A 26,358-nucleotide genomic window follows, 5' to 3' on the forward strand; every position below is an offset into this window, starting at 1 on the left:
GTTGTGCGTTTTCAATATGCACATACCCCCATTCTCCAGAAGTACGGGGTAAGAAAGAGAACGTAAGAGAGGCTTGCTTTATGTTTTTGTTGCTTTTGTTGCATTAGCTCAAACCAGGCTTAAAGAACACTTCCTTTCTCGCTCTTTCTCTCTGCGACTATCTCCCTTTCACTCCGGCACAAAAACATTGTTGGCCAAAAGGGCGCAGCTAGGATTTAAGATTAACAATTGGAGCTTCTGAAAAGACAAAAATATATACAAATGTAAAATGGAATAATTAATTATCTTACATTTGCCAAGTTGAAGATTGAATTTCCCATTGATGCTAGCAACAGAAAACCATGATTAATGGGTGTTAGATATACGCAACCTGCCAACTAAACTACTGTTTGCAGCTTCATTTTGTCTGCCAGCATTTGTCCCCCTTTCCGAAACAAAACGAAACGACGCCCCTGTCCCGTCCATAAAATGTCCAAAAGCTTAAGCCAAAACCAAAGGCAGGGGGATGATGATAAAGTGTGGTTCGGTTTTTAGGATTTCGAGTCATCGATGTCGAAATTGTTTTCCCCAAATGCTCTTGGCCTTCAGTGGGTTAATGGCCAGAAGCTACAATGCAGATCCTGGCAGGAAAGAAAGTGGAAAACGCGTGGGATTTCCTGGGGCAGTGTGTTATGACCGAGAGTCGCTTGTTTGTCTGCGGTGAAAACGCGCCACCAGCTCCGTTCTAGAGAACCCCCTCCCAAAACCCCCCTCTTAACCCCTTCCGGCGGGCTGAAAATTGCATTCCATGGATGTATCTCCGAACTAAACGCAGTTGCAGGCGCATTCCGCGGAACGGGGTGCAGTTAAGCGCAATCTTGTCTAGAATTTCAATACCAAACAAAACGCTTGGCGCTTTGACAGCCCATGGAGTGCAGTGGGGCCAAGGGCTTTAAGGGGTTAAGAGCGGAGTGATGCGGGCAGTGGATGGTTCTTAGCAGCAATCTAGACAAGTGGAAATTGCTCAGAATAATGCAATTGCAGCAGACGTCAAACGGCAAACGTCAAACGGCAAAAGTAGCAAACAAAGGCTGTAACTTAACATTTTGCAAGGGGAAAGGGTTAAGTTGGCAAAAATGCCATACTGCATTGGCATTATACGAATAATCGCTTTCCCCATGCAAATAATTTGAGAGCTATGCATAAACCACCTTTAGAAGCAGCTTTAAACGCTTTGTACATTACATGTTTTTGATAGCACTTTACTTGGCTCTTCAGCATCCATAAAAATACGAGCTAAGAAATATTTATCAATTATTAGCCAAAATCTTGCAAAATTCCTGTGCTCAATAAATACAAACTGCTTGCTGCTGAGATACCACATTAAAAACAATTCGTTCAATAGACATAAAATTCAATGGGGATTTATCAAGTGCTAGTCCAATAGACAAAGTTCAATGTTGGCATTGATATGTTGATGCTCATCTGGTATTATCCAGATGATGTGAAATATTTTTATTGATTTATTAACAAACAAATAGAATGCGAGCACAGAGCTGTTTTAAAATGCCTAGCAGCAGTTTTTCAAATGACTTTGATTATGGTGGGGGTGTAAACATCATACGATTTAACTGCTTGATTTAAAATCGTATCAATCTTTTATTTATGGATTCCCTCTCTCTCTCCCTCTCCATCTCTCTCTCTCTCTTTCTCCCTCCATTGATATGCCGGCTTATCATTTCTTTTCAACAAGAAGGATCGCCGCATTCTCTGGCGTATTGTATTTACTTTATGATAGCATAAAAGTTAATACATTTTTGATTTATAGAGAGTGAAATAAATGTTACCAAGCGATTGATAAACGATTTGATATTAAAGTTCATATACTTCAGTGCAAAAAGTAATGCTACTGGCAAACAGCGAACTGCAAATAAAATATTCATTACAGCTTTAAGTACATTTAGTACTTGAACTAGTTTACTTTAAACTTGAATAACTGCCACCCATTTCCTGTTGATTTTACATTGATCAAGTAAGCTGCGTTTTGCTTTAACAATATCTGAGCTGAGTAACGTGGGGTTTCCCCAGTCCGCCACCTTTTCCATTGAGGCTAAGTAACCCACTAATGTAAAGGTTGTATCCGTTTTCTGTGCTGTGCACCTGTTTTTTCACCTGCCTTGAACGAATTTTCCCTGCCGCCTCGGGGAATCCCCCGACTGTGCCATTTCCCCCGGCTGCCCCCCACCTGCGTTGCAGTCCATTCAAATGCATTTTCCTGCAGCAGCTTTTCCCCAGATTCTGCTTCTTATGCTCGTCGAACAGGGAGGGGGTTTCCCCCCTTGGCTTTCATCTTGCCTCGAGTTTCGTTCTTCACTTTATTACCGCAGGACATTTGGTGCTGCTGCTCGTGCGTTGAGGTCCTTGCCACAAAACAGCAAATACACAAACAACTGGCAAGGAAAAAGGCAAAAGGCCACCAACAACAAGTAACATAAATGGGGGAAAAAAAAGAAATGACCACCCAAAACCAAGCTCTTTTTGAGGTTTTCCCCTGCAGTTTTCTGTGCCTTTGAAGGGTCGCTTCCATTTTGACATTCAACTTTTCGTGGCATTGTTGGCCGGCAACAATGGGCCACAATTTGCTGCTTTTATTTATGGAAAATTAAAATTAAAACTGATTAATTAAGCAGCAGCAAGTGGTAGTAGCAATGGCAGCAGCAACATCACTACCACCACCACCACCACCAAAAGCAACAGCAAACAAATCAAATAAAAATAAAAATAAAATAATAATAAACACGGTTTTTTTCGTGTCGCTTGGCTGTGCTGAACTTTTGTATGAATTTTTAAATTACTCGTATAAAATTTATGTTTTTCTTTTCAATGCTCGCACACACATGGCAGTGGGCTGAATGGTCGAAAAGGGGCGGGGCCAAAAGGGGGCTGGTGGTGGCCAGACCAGTTTCAGTTTTCAGACTTTGTCGCTGAAAATCTCTCGAACAAATTTCCGAAGCGTGAAGAGCGTCAAACAGCGACGGCGTCTCAAAAGTAGCTCTGAAAAAATCAAAATCCATGGCAGAAACAGCTGTTTCGGCTCAAACCTGATGCACTGGCAAAAAAAGAGAGAATTGTGCAGGAGAGTTCAGAAAACTTAACCAAATAAGTGTAAAAAATAAAATGTTTATTATTTTGCCTTTGTTATTTAGCTCACCTTTTTTTCCGAGTGCAGTGGCAACTGCTAATGCTGCTGCTGTCGACGCGATCTCAACTGCCGATCTGAGTTGAGCCGAATTAGATGTCTCTTTTTGGTTTGATTGAGACTCGGCTTGGAGTTTTTCCCCTGCTATACACTCACTTCAAATCAGAGTCTCACGACCAAGTAAACACTTATTTTTCAATATATGTAATTTCAATATAAAACTGAGTTTGTTACAAAATGCCATAAAAGTAAATAAATATTTAATGTAAAGCACAACTATTAGTAGGGGAATAAATTAAATTAAGCGTAGGGCATGCAAAATGAGGTGCATGGCATTTATTTTTCCGATTTTAATTTGTTACTCTTCGCTTGGGGTTCGTTCTCAAACTCGGAATCGAAATCGGAATCGGAATCCGTATCTTTGTATCTGTATCTGTAGCTACAGCTGTTACTGCGGCTATGACGCCAAAGCTAAAGCTACAGCTAAAACTGAATCTGAATCTGATGCTGAATCTGAATCTGATGCCGAAGCTGGAGCTGAAACTGAAACTGAAGCTAAGGCTGACTCAAGGTGACGTAATGGCAACGCCTAAAGTGGCTTTTATACGCTCCACCAGATCAAGTATCAATTACAAATAAGCAAAAGTGGGCACTTTGTGGGTCAGGGGGAGTTGGCATGCCCCCGAGAGAGAAAGAGAGAGGGAGGGGTGGCAATTCAGTTGGGAATTGGGAATTGGGATCGGAGGGCGCTAAAATCGGGAGTAAACAGACCGAGTGGCACTTGGCGATACAAAAATATCTGATTTGTGGGCAACTGCGAACTTTTCTCGCCTGCTTCAAGTTTTATTTGAGTATAAATTATAAGGCGCTAAAAATAGCCGATCTCATTTCGTGGGCATCAACTGCATCGGTGAGTTTGGGTGTACGAGTATATCTCGAGGATTCGAGTTCCTCTTCTTCTTCTTCTTCTGGTGACAGCAGCCCCGGGATATCGGTTTACATTTGGCCAACACAGAGGCTCCTGCAACTGACGTTTCAACTTTCCGTTCTGGCCAGACACTTGTGAACAGCTGTCACTCTGCAAAACATAAAACAAAAAATAAAACACAAACACAAAACACAACAAAAATAAAACTAAAACTTCGAGAACAAAATCTCCCACAAGCCTTCAACTTCAACAGAAGCCCAAATTCAATGAGAAATGAGAAAAAACCGACACGCTTAAAAAAAAAAAACAGAGAACTGAAAACTGAACAGTTTTTTCAACAGTAGCAATAACAATTCGCAAAGCAAATGTAAATAAACATTAAGGGGAGGGGCATAAAAACCAGATAAATAAATCGGTATTGTTAAAATATTGTACGCCACACTAACAACAGAAATAACACCATTAATTGGCAGATTGGCAGAAAATTAAACAGCCAGAAATTTCAGCAAAAGCAACAATAAGTGCACAAATTATCTCGCTAAAGTTTGCCATGTTTTTAAACACCTTGTCAATGGCGCCGACAAAAAGTTCTACATTTTCCCATATTCACCAGCGAGCAGAGCGATTTTATATCATCACGATTCCATTTAAACTAGCACTCTGGAAAAATCTTGAAGCAGATTTAAAATATAAGATACAAACACTAATTTTCACAAAGCTTATGGAAAATGCAATAAAATCAAGACTCATAGAGTGGAAAAATGATTGAATTTGAAATTATTTCTTATAATATTATCAAAGGAGACATAAGCATTTGAACTATTTTTGGATTTATTGTTCGAATCTTGTGGCGTCAGTTAATAAAATTGCCAAAGAAGGAGTTTCAACAAATGATTGGTATATATTACTATTACTGCGTATATTTTAGTTAGTAGCTGAGTGTATTTAAAGTTCGTTTTGACTGTGATTGGTGTTCGTTCTGCCTTTTTTCATTACCCCTCAACGGCTGTTATATTTAGTTGTTGTATCTGGTTCTTTTGTTTATGTTTGTTTTTGTTAATCTGTGTCTTTTATTGTTGTTGGTGCCGCCGTTTTTTCGCCTATTTGCACTTTTCCGTCGTTTATTTGTCTTTCAACTTTTCGACTTTGTGCTTCGAGTTCATGAGCGCCAAAGCCAAAACCAAAACCAAACCGAAACCTCCCACCGCCCCACTCCCTCAGTTCTTCTTCTTCTTCTTCTGTTGGAGTCATGTAAACAAATGTTTAAAAATGAATTTTTCAATTCCCATTTAATGTGGCAGCAACATGAACAATAACAAGCTGTCCATCCCCTTCCAATTACATGCATCCCATCGCCAGGGAATTGGGTGTGTTTTTGATGTGCGGAGGTCAAGGACGTGTCGAGGTCAGCGCTAGGCCATAAAGCTATGTGTGTGTGTGTGTAGGGGGGATGGGGGATTCCCCAAGAACTGACCACTGGGAAAACTTCACACGCCGCTTTATGGCACACTTGCTCCTCATTTGCAGTCCCATTTTCGTGGCGATGATGATTTATTCATCACGAATCTCTAACCCACTGGCTTCCATTGAGCTTTTACTACATTCTTGTCCACCTTTTAGTTTACACAGTTTTTCAATTTTCCATTCCACATTGATAGGAAATCTAACATTTCCCCATAAACTCACCGCTTCCGATTTTCCGCGGAAAATTCCCTGCCATGCATTTCGATTTCCCCGCATTACACAAGCACATCTCTTTCCGCATCGAATGCCCCCGGATTCCTGGTGGTTCCCTCGGCATGTGGCGGATGATTAGCATTAATCAAGCTGTTGATGATGGCTCCGCTTATCATTAGGCTGATGATGCTATGATGCTTTGATGGATCCGCTGGATCCACTGCCTGGACGGAGAACTTTCCGCTGCGAATAAAGCAATCAACGCACCGATCTGCTCCGATCCGATCCATAAACACATTGTCTCGCCGGCCAGCGTGTGCCTCATAAAAATGAGAATGTTTCCATTCGCATTTAGGGGTAATTACCGCACGGCATGGAATCACTGGGATCATTTGATTCACCCAGGGATCACTGGAGATCACCCTGCACCCCCTGTATGTACATACATGTATATTCTTTCGAAGCTCCCTTTTTTTTATTTCTTTCTTTATTATCCCACGTTCGCTTAACTTAACGAATTTGAAATCCGATTCGCCAGTTGTTTGCCCAGTGTTTTTCTTCCATAATTAATTTTTTCTTGATAATTATAGAGAGCTATTGACCGGGTACACAGTTTATTTTACACCTCACAATTGGGGAGGCTCACTTGCAGTTTGCATTGTTCTGGCCATAAAGAGCCCCCGATTGCCACGCCCCTGGCCTCAATTAGAGAAACAGCTGCATTGACTTTTGTTCTTAGTCTCGTCTGGCTAAGTCTTGGCTTAGCAAGTGATTATAGTGATTATACGGGAATGCAGTTTCCATATAAATACACACATATAGACGCATATGTCGCATATACATATATGCCACACACAAAGTATGCCACGTAGTTCGCTTTAAATATTTATAGAGCGCTTACTGTCTGGCGCACTAATCGTGATTGTGAGTGTATTCCCCCGAATGTGAGTGTAGTTGTGAATGTCAATGTGCCCTGAGGACCAGAGAATAGGAATCGAAATCAGTTCAGTGCCAAAGTCGACAATTCATTGTTCGAGCAGCGAGATCTTACACAGCCACAAAGCGGGTCACGTAAAATGGGCTAAGTTCTGGAGATATACTTTGAAAATTCCAAGTATCTGTAGGAAAGAGCTTTTACCATTTTGAGCACTCAAATCAACAAGCTCATTTCTGTATCTTTGAGATAGTTGCTAAACTCCTAGCGAAATTCTAAAGTTGTTCGAGAATTTGTCCCAGTGTGTGGCACATTTGTATGCGTTGACTGATGATGATGATGATGACTTTGCGCCACTCGCACTACCACACTGGTAGTGCAGCGTACGAGTATCATATCAAATGTTAATGAGCAATTTGTGCATAATCACGGCGCACAAGCCGCAAAAGCCAAAAAAGCCGCACATTGCGAAATCGGAAAGTGCCACGCGTTTAGTGGCTGCAACTGCAACTGTAGCAGCAGCAGCAGCAGCAACATCACAGCGGCAACATCAAGCAGCAGCGGCAACCCCAACAAGTGGGGCAATCAGTCAATGAATCGTTTTGGGACAGCTTCACTATTGGGGCTTCACTTTAGTCAAGTGGCACGATTAATGGAACCAAAAGGTTACCAAAATCCGTGGAAATCCAGAAATCGCAGAGATTCTTAATTAGTGTACAAATATGTATAACATACATCTATAGTCAATATTAAATAATTAGAATATATATAGTTAGCGGCACTTTTATGATCTCTTACCTAATGGATCTGCGTTCTTATCGACAGTGCTAACCCACACGTTCCCGGTGGCCAGACAAGAAGTATCAAAGTCTTTGCATCGCATTTATCAACCCTAATCGATCTGCACACAACAAATTGCGATTGCATTGTCCAACTTGGGGACTTTACCCAGATATATGGTATATATATATACATTCACATTCTATCGTGTCTGGGCGTCTGCTTCCTGCCGTTGCACTTGGCACTTAACACTCGGCACTTGCTGCAGCCGTTCATTCAGGGGTTCATTCAAATGCCCGATATCGGAGCTGTAAATGAGCAAACAATTGCGCTTGTCAAATGACATAATCCGTCCATAAATATTGTATAAACAATATGGAATTGAGTTCTATCTACTGCAGTTGCTGTTCTTCTACTCTTCTACTGTTTCGTTGCTGACTGCGATGCGTCACAAGACGGCGTGCACTGTAAGGCAGTGCACTGCGAAAAAACGGCTGTAAGATACTACTGCGATCATTTCTCTGCATTCGGAGCTAGACAAAAGAATGGACTGTGGGGGAAAGACTCGAGCAAGTGAGCTAGTTACACCACCGGCACAATGGGCAATGGGCCGCAGGCGTGACAAGTGCAATCAGTGCTGATACAAATTAATTACGACGCAGACGGAGCTCAGACGAAAAGCTATATGTGCATATATGTATGTATGTATATACAATGTGCACCGATATCGCGTGGGGAGATCTCGACTTGACATTGGCATCTCAACGGCAAGAAGGGAAGCCCGCCAAGTGGCCGACTTGGAATCGACTTGCAACCGGCGGAGCAAGTGCCGTAATCCGAGACATCCACAACCGAGACAACCGAGAGACACCGCCACCGATCGCGGCATCTCTGCAGCTGCACCATTACCACACATATGCATATAAATATATGTACAGGTACATACATATATGTTTATATGTGAGGAAAACAGGAAGTAATCACTCTCCTTTGCATGCGAACGATTTACAATAAATAATTATGATAATGCTGCCGCTGCTGGCAATGGCAGTGATGAATCTCGGGCAACGACACAGCTAAATCGACAGGAAGGAAGTGTTTGCACTTGTTAATGCCCGGATCCGCAATCCACAAACCACAATGCCAAGTGCCCAAGTGCCCAATCTGCGATCTGCGATCTACACGCCCCCCGAGATCAGCGGAGCAACCTCATCATCGCCTGAACTGGCAACACCTTCGAATATCACTAAAATGAGCAGGCGTGGCAGGGGCTTCAGTTGGGGGCGTGGCCAGAGCCATATCTGTCGGCCATAAAAGTCGGAACTTAGGCTATCTGGTAAATCGGCAATTAGGTTATAGTAAAAAAGGGCTTAAGTGCCTGCTGTTTGAAGTAAAAATGCAAAAGCAAGTGGGCTGGGCATTAATGTTAATTACCTCTTATATTCGGCACTTAAAGTTTAGAAACTGTCGCATATATAATTATTTATGGTAATTTCAGCAATTGGCAAATTGTAGCAGTGCACTGCGATGTGGTATTTTAAATAGCTTATAATTAACCTAAAACAAAACAATAAATAATACATTGTACATAAATGGATTATATTATAACGCGATGAGGTTTCATGCTCAATAATGTATCGCTGCAAAGTGAAATGAATGGTTGAAGGCAAAAAGTCAAAGCCCCAGCCTAATGCAATAACAATTTATTCAAACTTCGGCTACCAAACAGCCAAACAAGAGGACCAACTTTTAAGCTTAACCGCACCGTTTTGAAAACATTGCCACATTTCACATTTCCATTTTTCCACATTTCCACCGCGCGCCATTAAAGCTTTGACTTTGACCGACAGAAGGGATTTTCGAACTTTCTTCTGAAGAACACTTTTGAACACTTTCCCTTTTCATTTTGTTTCGGATTCACAGATGTTCATTGTTCTCGTAAATTTTTGGCACGAGTGTCTGGTTTTATTTGACTGGCTGGCACTCTTGTTCGGCTACAATTTCGATGTTCGACGTTCTAGAATTTCGTCGCACTTGGCGCAAAATGAAAGTGATAATAAAAAAACAAAAAAAAGGGAATGTAATCGAAGGGCGATGGGGTTAAGTCATTGTAATATTCGAATTACAAGCTGGCCGGAGTGCAAAAATTTCCAGGTATTCTCTGGCATTCCACAAATGTTATTATCACTCCTCGCAATCGACTTATATGTGCCATAATAGCAGCCAAAATCCCACCTGAGAGCCAATTTAAGTCGAAAATGTTTCGTTTTGTATGGGCTTATGTTCCCCGGCGCTTTTTATGTTGTATAAACTAATGGTAAACAAGTAGTAAAAACGGTTTCATTGATTTCTGTGTAAACTCAATGAGTAATAGTTTGCAGACTTTACATTTAATTGCTTGGCGAATTAGAAACCCAAACTGGAAATGGTCAATTCCCATGTAAGAATTACGTAAAACATCAATTGATTTAATGCTTAGCTTCTTCAGCTTGCTCTTTCAACTTGCTCCGTAGAGTTTAGCAGCTTAGTGGAATTTGTCCGCAGTATCATTACATGATTATTGCCCCTGCTGGCGACCTTCCCACCCCCCGTGGCCACCCACTGTGGAGCAATGCCCCACCCGCATGTTTCTCCATGCTCGTTTTTTTGTTTTTTTTTTCCTCTGGAGCGGAAGCCACCAAACAAGCGGGATTCATGAGCACATCATCATTATCATTGGGGCCATTATTATGCATTATGTGTGCCCCGATTACCATCTCCGTTTGTCGGACGGGGGTTTCCCGTTGTCCACGGGGTTGCGCAGGGTTCCGGGGACTTCTGGGCGGATTGCGGGGAGTTCCGGGTGGTTCCGGGTGGTTCCGGCCATTCCGGGGGTATAAGGATAATCGGACTTTTCGCAACTTTGCGCCATGAGTGCGCTTGCATGGCCCATCACATGATTATGGCCATGAATTGTGTGTTGTGTGTAGGATTACGAAATAAATGCGAGAGCGGCAATTGATTATCACAATTTTAAATATTTTCCGGGCGGCAAGACAAGCCACAATTTGTTGCCAAATTATTCCACATTTTCCGGAAATTAAAATGCACACATAAGTCACATTGCCTAACTTATTATAAGCAATGAACGAAAGAAGTATTCAATTTCTATGGGCAACTGTTTACACATTGTTTAACATATATTTCTTAAGCAGCACCAAGTTTCTCACAAGTTTTAAATCAAAAATGAATATTAAAGTAACAATTTAGACATCATTCTTTGAGAAAGTATATAATGCACTTATCACACTTTCCGAAAGCAACAACTTGATAGAGTTTTATCGAAACCATGTCACTGGAAATCTGCTCAACTTTCATGGCTCATACATCAGATGCTCGGATAGTAATTTTTTTTGCCACCCCGCCGCGTTTCACGATGTCTGAAGTTTTTCGTTGAGCTAAAGTTTGTGAAATAGCTTGGAAAATAAGTTTTGCTGAGCGATGATGGAAACTGACAAACAACTTGATGCATTGGATAAGCACTTGGCCACGATGATGGCGACAAGTGGCGATTGGGATTGAAATAGAGATTGAGATGGATGTAGAGATGGAGATGGAGACTCAGAGAATTGGAAATGCGACTAGATGCTAATTAAAAGCGGCGACAAATTGAATCAAAGTTGAGTCGCGGCAAAGTTGGGCCTTGCACGATTTTCTCAATATCTCTAATTGTTTCCCCTCATTTCCCATATGCATATACATATGTACATATGTATATTTATTATATATACATATATTTACTTCAACCTCTCTCTAAAAGCCAGACAAACAGCCGCCAACGATAATCGATGAACACAAAGCCAGCGAAAAATAAAACTTGAAATTTATCACCGAAAGATTCTTGAACTCGTCGCTAAGGTCGTCAACTGTCCCCCCTTCCCCCGCCCCTTTGCCACAACCCCCCTCCCCACCCCTTGCCACGCGATCAGAACAGGTATCTCGGTGCGTGCTGACTGATTGTTTGACTGATTGATCGCCCGATCATTGATTGATTAACTGCCGCTCGCGCTCTTCTTACACTCAGAGAAATGACAGCGGCAGATGGTTCTATGTCAAATAAACACGATTATTTATTTAATGGGTTTGGTTTTTCAAATGTTAGTTTACCTATTATTTATTATTCTGTTTCAATTGAGACTTAACAAAGCTCTGGTTAAAAAACCTCGTAATAATATGTATTATTATGAATATTAATTTAATTTGTATATTGATTATGTTGTATTGATTTTAGCTTTGATTTGTATATATTTTTACTGATTGTTTCTCCATCTGTGTTTCAGGCATGTGGCAGCCATGAGGCGGCAGCGCTCCACTCGCCGCCAGCTGTTATTATGTCCGGCCACTTGTTGCAGGCATTCATGATGCAACTGAAACTGCGGCGACCGGCGGCACAGCAAACTCGATTCCAGTCTCCACTGGGCTGCGGCCACGAAAAACACTCATACGCCATGTGGGCGCGAGGCGATCGGTGGATGTTGCAAGAACGGCAGCCAACAACAACAGCAGCGACGGGCGCCACACTGGCCCACGGCCAAGGCTAGGGCTAAGGCTAGGGCCACTGCCACAGCCACAGCCACCGCCACACAGCACCACCACCACCCCAAACCAAACCAAACCACCCACACCACCAGCAGCTATAGTAATACAAAACACAACACAACCACCACCACCACCGCCACCAGCAGACACAACAACAACAAAGGCTGCAGGAACAACAAAAACAACAACAACAACATTCAACTGAAACATCAAGGAAAGTTGAAGAATTCCGTTGAACTCGAACGAAACGAAAATATCAAGGAAATGTCTGAGGTAAGCCAAAGTCACAGTTACACAGAGAAAAAAAGAGTGCGCTTATAGCAATTTCAACTAAAAAGTGCGCGTAATACATTGTACATTGTACTTATATTTATGGAAATATATCATGGATATGTAGGATTAAGAGGGAATGAAGAAAAGTTTTATATCAAAATATATATTAGATCTATAGTTAGTGCAGTGCGTCCTTAAGGATGATGAAAGGAGCGAGACAGAGAGCCTTTCTTCGAGGCAGCCTTTTTAAAGAGACGGGGGTCAGAATTTCCATTTTTATTGAATTAAAATCGATTTTCAGTTTATTCTATCAAAAGACTTAAGAGCATCAAACACATTAAAAGCAAAAAACCGCACAAACACAGAGACACAAGAACCTATTTGTGAGCAGAGTGGTGTGCGTGTGTGTGTATTTAAGTTAGTGTGTTTGTGCTCATAACAAGAAGAACAAGAAGAGGTCGCTTTCACATACAAAGTCTTGAACTATAAACTTATACATATACAAGTGGGTGATTGGCAGGGGGAATAAACTGCAATAAATGCTAGATAAAAATCGAATTGCCCATTTTCTACAAGAGAGATAAGAAATTATAACCTTTTTTCAACAATAACACGGCCAATTTAAACGTGACTTGGATGGAAAGCAACTGGCTTATAATACTTAATATTAATAATAATATGCAATTCAGATCCACACAATATAGAAATGCTAACAATCATACTCGTATTACAAATTATTTTTTATTTTTATACTCTTTGTAGTAACTTTTTGCTACTAAATTATTCTCTCTGTTTTAATCCTTGGGCAAAAATATGTATTATTCTTTGGGAATGTTAAGTGCATTCGTTAACCTTTTTTAATACAAATGCTTGGAGCATCTCGAACGCCATCGGTTCTTGACCTTAAGATTATATGGTGGCTTTACGATTATTTTGGAGCCGCGTTCCGTGGGTTTTACATTTCCTTAGCTGCCCTTTCTCCACTGCCACTTCCTGCTGGCATTTCCCGCATAGGCATTTGAATTTTGGGTCACTGACGTCGTCATCGTCATCGCCATCGCCATCGTCATCGTCTGCCGTCGCCATCGCCTCATGTTTATGTATGTGAGACTCCATGTGGCGAGTATACGAGTATACGGTTATATGGAGCATACCTATAGGGTGGCAGCATCGTGAGCAACAGGCGGCAATAACGGAGTCGAGCAGCTGTCGCCATAAACAAGCACGGAACCCACCAACCCACCCACCCACTGCTCGCACACGCAGACATAAATATTGACCTAATTTGCACCTGTTTACAAATTCATTTGAGCCACCCCACTTGCCCCAACTTACCCCACTGCCATTTCGCGTCCTGGCAGGACTTTGTGCTTTTGCCGCATGATTTATGCAGCAAACGGAGCGCGACAACCACGCCGGCGTCTCCATCGCGAGCACTCCTAAGTGGGTCGACCATGTCCGTATCCACATCCACGTCCACGTCCACAGGCACATCCATACATCCACGTGCTCATTCACGTCCGAGTTGCACAGAAGCCAAGGAACGCAACTTCCAGCGCTCCAAAGCTACTGCACTGCGAGAAAATAGCAATGAAAATGTAGTTTAATGGCAACTATATTTTTACCAATAAAAATCCTTTTTCATGAACCAGTCCATTTCCATCCGATATGGAAAAAACTCTCACGTTCGATATAAACGAAAATTAACATTGGCGCTTTTATTTTCATTATTTTTACCCAGTAATTTCATCAAGAATATGACTTTTTCTCGCTGTGCATGGCTTTTCGGTCAAATTGCTGGTTGGCATGTTATTAGGGAGAATATTTGCATTTTCAACCCGCTCGTCGGAGGGAAAAGTTAGCTGCGGGAGCAACAAATTTGCAAATGCGAATTTCGATGTTATTCTGCGCTGGCTTACGCGGCGTATGCGCGATCTGCGAGGGATGGGATGACAGGCAAAAAGTAACGAACTAAAATGGGGAAATCGTAGGCCAAACTAAGGGAAATTTGCAAAGATTACAAGCCTCGCTTTCGATGAATATACATCTAGAGGAATATAAATAGTTCCAGAAACAAGTTCAAATTAAACTCGCTTTCCTCTAGATAAAGATAATAAATAGAAAATAGATAGAAAGCGGTTTTTGGAGAGCTTAGAGATGCGACCCTCGAATAGAAAGAGCGATGGGACTTGAAAATCATTACCAGTTGGACAATTGGTGCTCCATCAGAAGTGAGTTAATCCCGAGAAGAGGCTGAGTCTGAAATTGAGATACTTAGCCGGGTGAATGCTTAACTTTAATTGCCGAGTGCACCAGTTGCGGATTAGGAGCACTCGAAACGCGAAACGATTCAATTGAGGACTTAATGAGTGCCTTGGTCATTTGCCTCGACTCGAATGGATGCCACTGATGGTAATGATGATGATGGCGATGATTATGGCGTCTGGCAATTAGGCCGCCCTGCCATCAACTTGTCCTCGCCCATGACATTGTCATTGAATTATCCTCATCCTTAACCACATCCTCATGTCCATTTGTCCATTTCTATTTCCACTCTGGTTATTCCCATCGTCCGCATCATCATCATCGCTGCTTGCTGCTTTGGCAGCTCGAATCTGTTGTTGTCCGGGCATTGATTTCCCTTGATTGATGCGTTTTTAATGAAGGCGGAGAGGTGCCAGGTGCCTCGAATCATTAGCGCGATTTGCTCCACTCCACTCCTCTGTCTTTCTATGTATCTGTATCTGTGTCTTGTGTCCGCTTTTCTTTTTTCTTTTTTTTTGCGTGTTGCCCCCGAAAGACAAACAGCCAGCCCTGATCCGCAATAAACTAAATGAAAAATAAATAGTCAATAACAATGGGGAAAGTGGAGCAGGCAGCGGGGCTTCCCCTCGCAAAACCAGAAGGCGAAGAAAGTGTCGCAATGTCGTGGCCTGAAATTGACACAGCACTAAAGTTACGGCAAGCAAACAAAAGTGGCCAACAAGGAGCTGTGGGTCAGGTAGGAAAAAGGCAGCCGCCCATCACAACTGTGTGGAAAATGGGGAAAAAACTGCGATGGGAGAAGAGCAGGAAACGGGAAAACTGGACAACTGGCAACCGAACGAAACTTCTCCACGTGAAACGTGTACACATGAACACGGTTGCAGCGCCCAAGGATATACGTGCATGTCGTTGCAAAGGATCTGCGCCTGCAAGTATGCCGTAAAAAATATTGTAATCACAAACTAGGCGAACGAAAGACCCCGAAACAGAACAACATGTTACACGGCAAAATGACACGTATCTCGACCAGTTTTGTCACTTTTCACACGAACAGCTCGGCTGTTAGCAGTTCATTTTGGAAACAAGACACATCGAATAAATGAATGGGAGAATGTGGGTTACAACATGATTTTTTCATCAAAAATTGCAAAAAAATGTGAAAAAATAGAATCCTCATCTTTAAACACAGTTCGATTGGGAATTTAATTACGAATTCAACGGGATATGACATTCCACATTTGGACCAGTATTGCAAATGTTCTGGTCAAAATACTGATATTTAAATCGCAAAAACACAGAAAACCGATTTTCGGCCAAAATCCAAATATCATCATCAAAAAATGGAAAAAATTTGAAAACAAAATTCAATTTTATCTGTAAACACAGTTCGATTGGAAATTTAATTACGAATTCAACGAGATATGACATTCCATATTTGGACCAGTATTGCAAATGTTCTGGTCAAAATACTGATATTTAAATCGCTAAAACACAGAAAACCGATTTTCGGCCAAAATCCAAATATCATCATCAAAAAATGGAAAAAATTTGAAAAAAAAATTCAATTTTATCTGTAAACACAGTTTGATTGGAAATTTAATTACGAATTCAACGAGATATGACATTCCCTATTTGGACCAATATTGCAAATGTTCTGGTCAAAATACTGATATTTAAATCGCAAAAACACAGAAAACCGATTTTCGGCCAAAATCCAAATATTATATCATCATCAAAAAATGGAAAAAATTTGAAAAAAAAATTCAATTTTATCTGTAAACACAGTTCGATTGGAAATTTAATTACGAATTCAACGAGATATGACATTCCATATTTGGACCAGTATTGCAAATGTTCTGGTCAAAATACTGATATTTAAATCGCTAAAACACAGAAAACCGATTTTCGGCCAAAATCCAAATATCATCATCAAAAAATGGAAAAAATTTGAAAAAAAAATTCAATTTTATCTGTAAACACAGTTTGATTGGAAATTTAATTACGAATTCAACGAGATATGACATTCCATATTTGGACAAGTATTGCAAATGTTCTGGTCAAAATACTGATATTTAAATCGCAAAAACACAGAAAACCGATTTTCGGCCAAAATCCAAATATCATCATCAAGAAATGGAAAAAATTTGAAAAAAAATTCAATTTTATCTGTAAACACAGTTCAATTGGAAATTTAATTACGAATTCAACGAGATATGACATTCCATATTTGGACCAGTATTGCAAATGTTCTGGTCAAAATACTGATATTTAAATCGCTAAAACACAGAAAACCGATTTTCGGCCAAAATCCAAATATCATCATCAAAAAATGGAAAAAATTTGAAAAAAAAAATCAATTTTATCTGTAAACACAGTTTGATTGGAAATTTAATTACGAATTCAACGAGATATGACATTCCATATTTGGACAAGTATTGCAAATGTTCTGGTCAAAATACTGATATTTAAATCGCAAAAACACAGAAAACCGATTTTCGGCCAAAATCCAAATATCATCATCAAAAAATGGAAAAAATTGGAAAAAAAAATTCAATTTTATCTGTAAACACAGTTCGATTGGAAATTTAATTACGAATTCAACGAGATATGACATTCCATATTTGGACCAGTATTGCAAATGTTCTGGTCAAAATACTGATATTTAAATCGCAAAAACACAGAAAACCGATTTTCGGCCAAAATCCAAATATCATCATCAAAAAATGGAAAAAATTTGAAAAAAAAATTCAATTTTATCTGTAAACACAGTTCGATTGGAAATTTAATTACGAATTCAACGAGATATGACATTCCATATTTGGACCAGTATTGCAAATGTTCTGGTCAAAATACTGATATTTAAATCGCAAAAACACAGAAAACCGATTTTCGGCCAAAATCCAAATATCATCATCAAAAAAAGGAAAAAATTTGAAAAAAAAATTCAATTTTATCTGTAAACACAGTTTGATTGGAAATTTAATTACGAATTCAACGAGATATGACATTCCATATTTGGACAAGTATTGCAAATGTTCTGGTCAAAATACTGATATTTAAATCGCAAAAACACAGAAAACCGATTTTCGGCCAAAATCCAAATATCATCATCAAAAAATGGAAAAAATTGGAAAAAAAAATTCAATTTTATCTGTAAACACAGTTCGATTGGAAATTTAATTACGAATTCAACGAGATATGACATTCCATATTTGGACCAGTATTGCAAATGTTCTGGTCAAAATACTGATATTTAAATCGCAAAAACACAGAAAACCGATTTTCGGCCAAAATCCAAATATCATCATCAAAAAATGGAAAAAATTTGAAAAAAAAATTCAATTTTATCTGTAAACACAGTTCGATTGGAAATTTAATTACGAATTCAACGAGATATGACATTCCATATTTGGACCAGTATTGCAAATGTTTTGGTCAAAATACTGATATTTAAATCGCAAAAACACAGAAAACCGATTTTCGGCCAAAATCCAAATATCATCATCAAAAAATGGAAAAAATTTGAAAAAAAAATTTAATTTTATCTGTAAACACAGTTCGATTGGAAATTTAATTACGAATTCAACGAGATATGACATTCCATATTTGGACCAGTATTGCAAATGTTCTGGTCAAAATACTGATATTTAAATCGCAAAAACACAGAAAACCGATTTTCGGCCAAAATCCAAATATCATCATCAAAAAATGGAAAAAATTTAAAAAAAAAACTAAATTTTATCTGTAAACACAGTTCGATTGGAAATTTAATTACGAATTCAACGAGATATGACATTCCATATTTGGACCAGTATTGCAAATGTTCTGGTCAAAATACTGATATTTAAATCGCAAAAACACAGAAAACCGATTTTCGGCCAAAATCCAAATATCATCATCAAAAAATGGAAAAAATTTAAAAAAAAAACTAAATTTTATCTGTAAACACAGTTCGATTGGAAATTTAATTACGAATTCAACGAGATATGACATTCCATATTTGGACCAGTATTGCAAATGTTCTGGTCAAAATACTGATATTTAAATCGCAAAAACACAGAAAACCGATTTTCGGCCAAAATCCAAATTCATCATCAAAAAATGGAAAAAATTTGAAAAAAAAATTCAGTTTTATCTGTAAACACAGTTCGATTGGAAATTTAATTACGAATTCAACGAGATATGACATTCCATATTTGGACCAGTATTGCAAATGTTCTGATTAAAATACTGATATTTAAATCGCAAAAACACAGAAAACCGATTTTCGACCAAAATCCAATATCATCATCAAAATTTGGAAAAAAATTTAATTTTATCTGTAAACACAGTTCGATTGGGAATTACGAATTCAACGAGATATGACATTCCATATTTGGAGCAATATTTCTAATGTTATGGCTAAAAATCGACAAAAATGTAACATTAACTAATGGTTCGTCATCAAAATAAGAATAACTGATAAGTACACCAAATCTTTTACAAAAGCGTGGCAATATCATATGAGATTTTTCCAAAGACATATTAGCAACGTGAAACAAATTGCTAGACGAAGTAGCTCTATCACCCATTTCCAATCGAATCAGCACAGGTCCTTGTCTGGGCTAAGGATATTCGGGGGTCAAGGCGGGGCCAAGGTCATAATGAGAGGTGGTGCACCGCAACACGCCCCTTTTACAGCCACTCTTGGTAATCTCCAATCGCCATAACCTTCATTGAACCGCAATCCGAAAGGTCAGCAGGGGGACATTGGCCCACTTAAATTACATTTGATATAGGAGGGCAGCGTTAACCGGTTGTAGTTCAGGAAATGGGCAATTTGTAGGCAATTACGATTGATTTGCTGGCTTTTTTGGAAATTCTTATGCATTAGATTCGCGGTAAAAGTTACAAAAATGGGATATCCTTGTTTCGTATTTTATAAGTCTATGGCCACAACACTCAAAGGAATTACTGATGTCCGGCATTTTCCACGTAAAGTGGGCGTCTTGAAGACGTCATCCAGGCAAAGGTCCTGCTTCCTCGGTCTCCTTGCGCCTCCTTTGGCCATCGTCCTTCGTCCTGCGGCCCATCCAGCTATCCGATCTTTCCGCATCATTATGGGGAAGCCAGCGACGCCTTTGCACTCGCAGCAGCTGTCGAAATTAACATAAAACATTTATGGCAATGTCGTCGAGTCGCGGGCAGGACTAAGCCGTTTGTATCCTGATTTGCATGCATTTGCATATGAGGAGATGAGTGGGGCAGGATGCAGGATGCGGGATACGGTATGCGGGATGTGCGAAATGGAATGGGTTGTCAAGTGTCCTGGCCGCTGGAGCTGCCGCGTTGAGGCGCGTTTATCTGTGCGTATGCAGAAAGTTTTCCAATTAAAAGTTTCGCCCAGGTCCAAGTCTGTCGTCTCAACTTCATCTCTCCGCATCTCTGGCTCTCGGTCTTTGGTTACCAGCTCTTCCCATGGATCCATCGTCCTGTTGGCGACAATTAAGCCCCATAATGAGCTATAAACTTCCAGCGACAAGTGGCAAAGCCTGGCAGTGGGAGAGACACGCAAAGTGCCCTGTTAAAATGCGCACATATGGCAAATAAATACGCATACGCCAGGTGTGACAGCAGAGCTGATGGCACACTTTGCCGCGAAGAGCACACTTTGGCCAAAAAGTTTGAAAAGGTTATTAATTTCATAGTATATGCTGTGATAGTCAAACATGTATGCTGATCTACCAAAATTATTAACACCTTGCAGAAACTTTTATAAGTCATAAAAATAATAGCACAAATCTTTACAGCTTGGCTGGCTACCGATTCTTTAAAGAGAAGTTCTGAAGACTTTGGCAGTTTTTAAAATATTGAAAATTTGTCAATAAAATTATGAGTCTATTGTTCATTGTACAGTGTGGTCTGTGCGATTTTCGCGCCTTCCCCTTCGACTTTTGTTGTCAAATGAAGCGTGACAGCTGCCACGGATTGTAAAGCAAACAATTGTCGAAAAATTATTGCTGCCTCATTTGCTGTGGCGGCCCAATTTGGCTTTGACACCTTTGACAGATTGCTTTGCATTGTTGGTCTGTCACCTCTCACCTCTCACTCCTCACCTTTTACCTTTTACCGTTCACCTTTCACCTTTAACCTTTGGCACCTTGGCCCCTGCCCCACAGAGCCTTTGCCAAAAGAATTTCATAATCAGCAGTGCGATAAAAATAAACTCGGGTTGGGGCTGATAAGAGGGCGGCGCCATTACGTCAGCCGCCTTTGCAACTCATCAAAAAGGCTGAAATGAGGTGGCTGGTGGGTGCAAAGTGGGCGGGCTATGACCTGCAGCTGCCACCAACGGGGATTTGTCGAACGTCATTTGCAATATGCGAGCAGTCAAAGGAATGTCAAGTGGAGTGCAGCCTTCCCATCTCCTTCAGCTTCGTAATCCACAATCCTGGGAGAACCAGCCATCGTGCACCGTGAGTCTCCTAAAAGTAAGTTTCTTCTGCTGCTGGCAGTAATCCTTTACTTTGATACTAAAAGTATCTATTAAATGTTATACCAAAATAATATATAAAATATTGAATGCCCCCTAAATATATAAAATGTTAGGAAGCCACAGAATATTACTTGAGTACCTATGAGAATGATAGCTTATATCTAAAGTATTTAAAGCTTATAATAGAAATGGTCAAAATTGAGCGGTTTGTTTGGGGAAATATCTCTTATAGATGAATCCAACTAAACTATCAAATGTAATGCCTACATTTACTTTTATTTTTTCCTCATATGGAAGGGGAAACTCCCATCAATATTTGGTCGTTGTTTCCTGGGAACTTTTATGCCCCGGCCGAAAATTCAATTTAGGGGGCGCCGCCCACTTGGCTCTCCTCGGGGACATCAACCCCAATCTGGATATCCCATTCGAGGGCCTTCAGCGATTTGCCAGAGATAAGGAGGCCGCTCGTGGCATCCATGGCATCCGTGGCAGTCCGCTGTCATCCGTTGGCCCGGCCTTATCATAAATTTCCAGCACGCAGCAAATAAATCCAATTAAATTAGCAACAATCTCAAGTGGCCGACGGATGATGGCTGCAGCTCCTCCTCGCGTTGGCTGCTGCTCCTTGTGCTTTTTTGCCGCTGCTACTCCTGTTCCTGCACCAGATCCTGGCACATCCTCGTGCCACTCCTATTTCGCTGGCCGGGATACATTATTTTCAATTTGCCTTCTGCGGTTGTCCAGCATCTCTCGCCACCTCCATCTCCACCTCCACTTCCATCTCCACCTCATCATCCATCTCCTTGGGCCCATCTCGATTCATCTCCTCGCATCTCGACTTGCTGGCCAACCTATGGGCATCGGATTTTTATGGACATTGTGTGAGCTTAATATACCGCCCTCTCTCTTGAGTACAGTGGAGACTATTACAAATTTTCATAATATAATATATACATATTCCTCTAATAAACTTTCAAATAAACAATCAAAGTATTGACATTACTTTCATTACTGATTGCTTAGTTCTTATCCCTAATATTTATATAGTTCGTTGCTTGGAAGGGTTCAACTTACTGACTCTCCCCTGTAGCTGCTCTCCTTCACATATAAAGTACTAGCCCTCCCCTTTAACTTCTTTATGCCGCTGCGGATTTGTTTGTTGTTTGTTATTCAATAGAAAATTAGTTTGTTTGTTCACCGCGGCCATCGGTATTAGAGTAAAATGTGTTCTTACACTCGTATGTTATCAGCATACAAATGCACTCAGTTAATGTGATTGCCCGCCGGAATTTGGGATTCTTCTCGCAATTGTGAGACATTTTATGACCACACAAACAGAAATCGAAATCGAAATGGAAATCGAGACTGGACTCCAATTGAAATTAGCAGCATCTGGTGCAGAATCTAATGGATTCCTAGGCAGCTGAGTGGAAATCGAACGAAATTAAAGGCCCAAAAAGGGTTTATCCACCATCTGCCGAATGGAAATTATGGGTGTTACATTGAGGAAATTGTGGGGAAAATTGAATCTAAAAGAGTAAGGAAATAGCCAATAACAAACGTAATGTTCCACAGCAAGTGGAAAGCAGATGGGCACTTTTTCTTGAAGTTTTTCGAGTTTAACGTACTGCAAGATAAGAGTAAAATCGTTTTCCATATGTAAGTTCCATATGATAAGTTTGTATGCGCTGCATCAATATCATTGATGAGTATTGTGCAATCTAGATAATTTCCTTTGCATATGCAACCGATTAACAATATTGATAAGCTAGCCTCTCTGTAAGACAAGTTTATATTGCTAGTTAACTATCTAATATCGATGGCTATGAATGGGAGGTTATTGATAAAGTTGATATTGTCGATCAATGTCGAGTAATGATGGCCATGATTTACCTTTATCAATGAGCAAATGCAGTCAGCTAGAAACAGTGAAGAATGTGCAAAATTGGTTACAAATATTTCACTTAACAAGTGCATTTATATTTATATTAAATATTGCGGCTGGGAAAGATATAATATTCCTTGCCCCCCTGTAGCACCGCATTCCAAAACGAGGAGCTGTTCCATCTCGGCACTCCATCGTCCTCCTGGCTGGCAGTGGATTTCTGGGATGCCAGTTGCCGACCTTTGGGCAATCAATTAAGTTCTGCGGCACGCAATCTCCCCGAGTGTTTGCTGACCATCTGACCAACTGGCCAACTGGCCATCTGACCAACTAACCAACTAGCCATCAGACCATCTAGCCGACATCCCAACGAGCTGCCTCATTAGGACTGGAGGAGTACTCCTGCATTCCGATTCCCTGGGATGACAACGGGAACGGGAAGGGGAACGGGAACGGGAAGTGGTTGGTGGAGTGAATCTTGGGTGCCCACGTTGCGGCTACGTGATAAACTTGGCACAACAACGCGTCCCATGAATTTTCAAGCCACGGCGAACTGAGCCAGCGATTTAATAGAATTTAAGCAGCATTTTGGGCGGCGTTATGAGTTCTGAGTTGTGAGTTGTGTGTGAGTTGTGAGCTGTGAGTTGCCTGAAGGGGCAAGCGGTGACAGGTGGGGGGCAGAGACCTTTGCCACATAAATCTGTCAGCCCGAGAGCAATTCTCATAAAATAATAATGGCAACGGCAACAACGGGAATGAGAACAAGTCTACTGAGAACAAAATGTAACAGTTTTCAAGCGATACAAAATATAATGGCTTGAAACTGAAAAAAAGGTATTCATTTCTAACAAATTGCTAATATTCATAGTTATGATTTTACGATTTCTATGATAAACTATTATTATGAATTCTTGGCTTCCTTTAGAGCTTTCTCTCAATGCACCGAAGACGGGCAGGTAAATGGTGCAGCGATAAAAACGCGATAAAGTCATTCAAAGTGTTTAACCGGCGGGCGGGAATCTGTGGGGATCATCTCGAGAGGTGGGTGACTAGGCGGATGGGTGGATGGCTGGATGGGTGGATGGGCGGATGGGTGGATGGGCGGATGGGTGGGCGGTACGAAGCGGAGCAAACAAAGTCAAAATTTTCCACATGCGCTGCTCCGAAACGAGCAGCAGAAAACAAAAAACCGAAGCACTCTCGCTCGCCTGTATTCTACTTTTTTCCGTTTTTTTCTTTGTATTTTTGTGTTTGCTCGACAGTGTCATAAATTTGTTGATGTTTGCCTAACACTGAAGGGGTGTGGCAGGTGGTGGGCGTCGCAAAGAGGGGTGCTGGCAGTGGGTGGCAGGTGGCAGGTGAGAAGCGGGTGCAAGGTCATGCACACAATTATATTTCGCCCTGCCAAACAGAGTCGAAAATCATGGAAAAATTACCAATCGCATTCGGTGAATGCATTTGCAAATGAGCGCATTTCCCCGCTAGTCACTGGCGCTGCAACTAAGGGGGATTCGGGGGGTTTTAAAACCCCATTCGGCACCATTTGCGAAAGGCGGCCTTTGAGTGACGTGTCAGCAGAGCGACTGCGAAGTGAGCAGCGAACAATGATTGTCGCATTATCTCATCGGGTAATCCGGTGATTCTCCATTTCGGACATTAACACAGCAGGTGGTAATTTGTGCATTTATTTATTTTACAGGCCAGTGAGTTGCCATTCGATTATGAGCAGTTCTTAAAGGAAATTGTTTAAATTGAATACAAATTCAACCCGATTATTTTATGTGCTTTCCAAGGGGAGCAGAGATGTAACGGCTTAGATTAAATGCTCGACTCGTTCCTATTCGCCACAATATCTTCTGTGGCCCAGCGACAATTGCTGCAATCCCAAGCAGTTCAAATATTTGGCGAGCGTTGACGGCACTCGGTACTCTCATTATCAGCCATCGTCGCACCAGCACACAAAGACATATAAAAAATGCACTGGGGAAAAATTGTACTTAATATAATTAGTGCATACTTGCAGAAAGAATACGGTGCAGCATATATATTTTATTCAGAAAGTAATAGTAGAGGTAATAATAGAGGTTCACCATGTTTAAGCTGATTCTATTCAGTCTATGCTGTATTTTTGGCCTGCCCTCAAGAATTACACACTTTTTTCGCTGTGTAGCTGCTTGGCAGCATTCTCCTTCTTACATTTGTGTCTCAATCTGTCACAGCAGCCAGCTTGAAGTGAAGATCTTATCGCTTATCTCGCCACCGTCAACAATTCACGTTTGTTCGTCAATTTGTTTGTCCCCACGCCGACCCTTTCCCCTGTTTTCCCCCGTTTTCCTCCCTTGTTTTCCTCCGTTTTCCCATCTTCTTTTCCAGCTTGCCTTGTCACACATTTAGCTTCTTTTTGGCCATGGCGCTGATAAGACTGCCAACGCTGTCGCCACTTTTGCCAGACGCCCTGAAGAGACGTCACCAGGTGGACAAACGCAGTGGTCCAGAGATCGTCTATTGGTTGAACCGTGGATTCCACAGCGAGGCAGAAAAATCCGGATGCCAGCGCTTCATTTTCATCCCATTGACGCACAACTCGGCGTTTGTTAGATATTCAGAAGTCCAACTGGCTGAAAATAGCAGATAGCACATAGCACATTACTATGATTTCTCCACACACAAGTTTACACTTTTCAGCACGGATTAGGTTGCAGGCACAATAGCTTCGGTATTGAAAAATAATTGCACAAAAAGAGCATAGACAGCTCAATCTGCAGGCATCGGTTTCCATGTCATGCTTTGCGGAGTGACGTTCACCATGGCGTATGCTTAATATTGGTCTATATAAAGCCCCAATGGGGGATTTTCGAGAACAATCGAAATGGCACCTGATCCGCACCATCATCACGTTCAGTTTTGGTCGTCAGCTGCAGTTTCAGTTACCGTTTTAGTTTCAGTTTCAGTTTCAGTTTGAGTTTGGGTTTGAGTTTGTGTGTTGCATTGACTGGGGAACCACGTGGCGTATGCTTGATATGTTCGCGTTCAGCTTGCCAACAATGCGTGCAGTTTTATAGCCAACTAAGGCGTGTAATGGTTTCAGTTTTCAGTTATAATATAATAATATATTATAACATAATATATTTATTTTTTGGCCCCATGAATGCTTCTCTAATCTTAGTGTGGCACCCCAATTGAGCCTTGCAGCACCTCCGCATTGTGTTCTCCAGATTGCCTGTCAGTTGCTTGGTGGCGGCATCCACATGAATGCATTTGCGTGTTTCTGTCGAGGGCTTTCCCCATGTTCCATTTCCCATTTCCCGCCTGCCAAACATTTGCCGAGGAAGCAGCTTGTTATCCTGCCCTCCATGGCTCCATTCCTCCAAATCTCGTCGTCATC

The 26,358-nt window shown here is 41.0% G+C and overlaps 1 protein-coding gene across 1 annotated transcript in view; it reads left to right on the forward strand.

Annotated features, from left to right (window-relative positions):
• The window catches only part of LOC122624477 (adenylate cyclase type 9), a 44,129-nt gene that overhangs the window by 1,156 nt on the left and 16,615 nt on the right, over nucleotides 1–26,358 (forward strand). Inside the window, exon 2 of the mRNA XM_043804029.1 lies at nucleotides 11,817–12,348. Coding sequence (XP_043659964.1) covers nucleotides 12,340–12,348 — 9 coding nt within the window. The 5' untranslated portion in view covers nucleotides 11,817–12,339. The remainder of the gene's footprint in view (nucleotides 1–11,816; nucleotides 12,349–26,358) is intronic.

This window comes from Drosophila teissieri, chromosome X (genome assembly GCF_016746235.2).
Source record: "Drosophila teissieri strain GT53w chromosome X, Prin_Dtei_1.1, whole genome shotgun sequence".
Taxonomy (NCBI): Eukaryota; Metazoa; Arthropoda; class Insecta; order Diptera; family Drosophilidae; genus Drosophila; species Drosophila teissieri.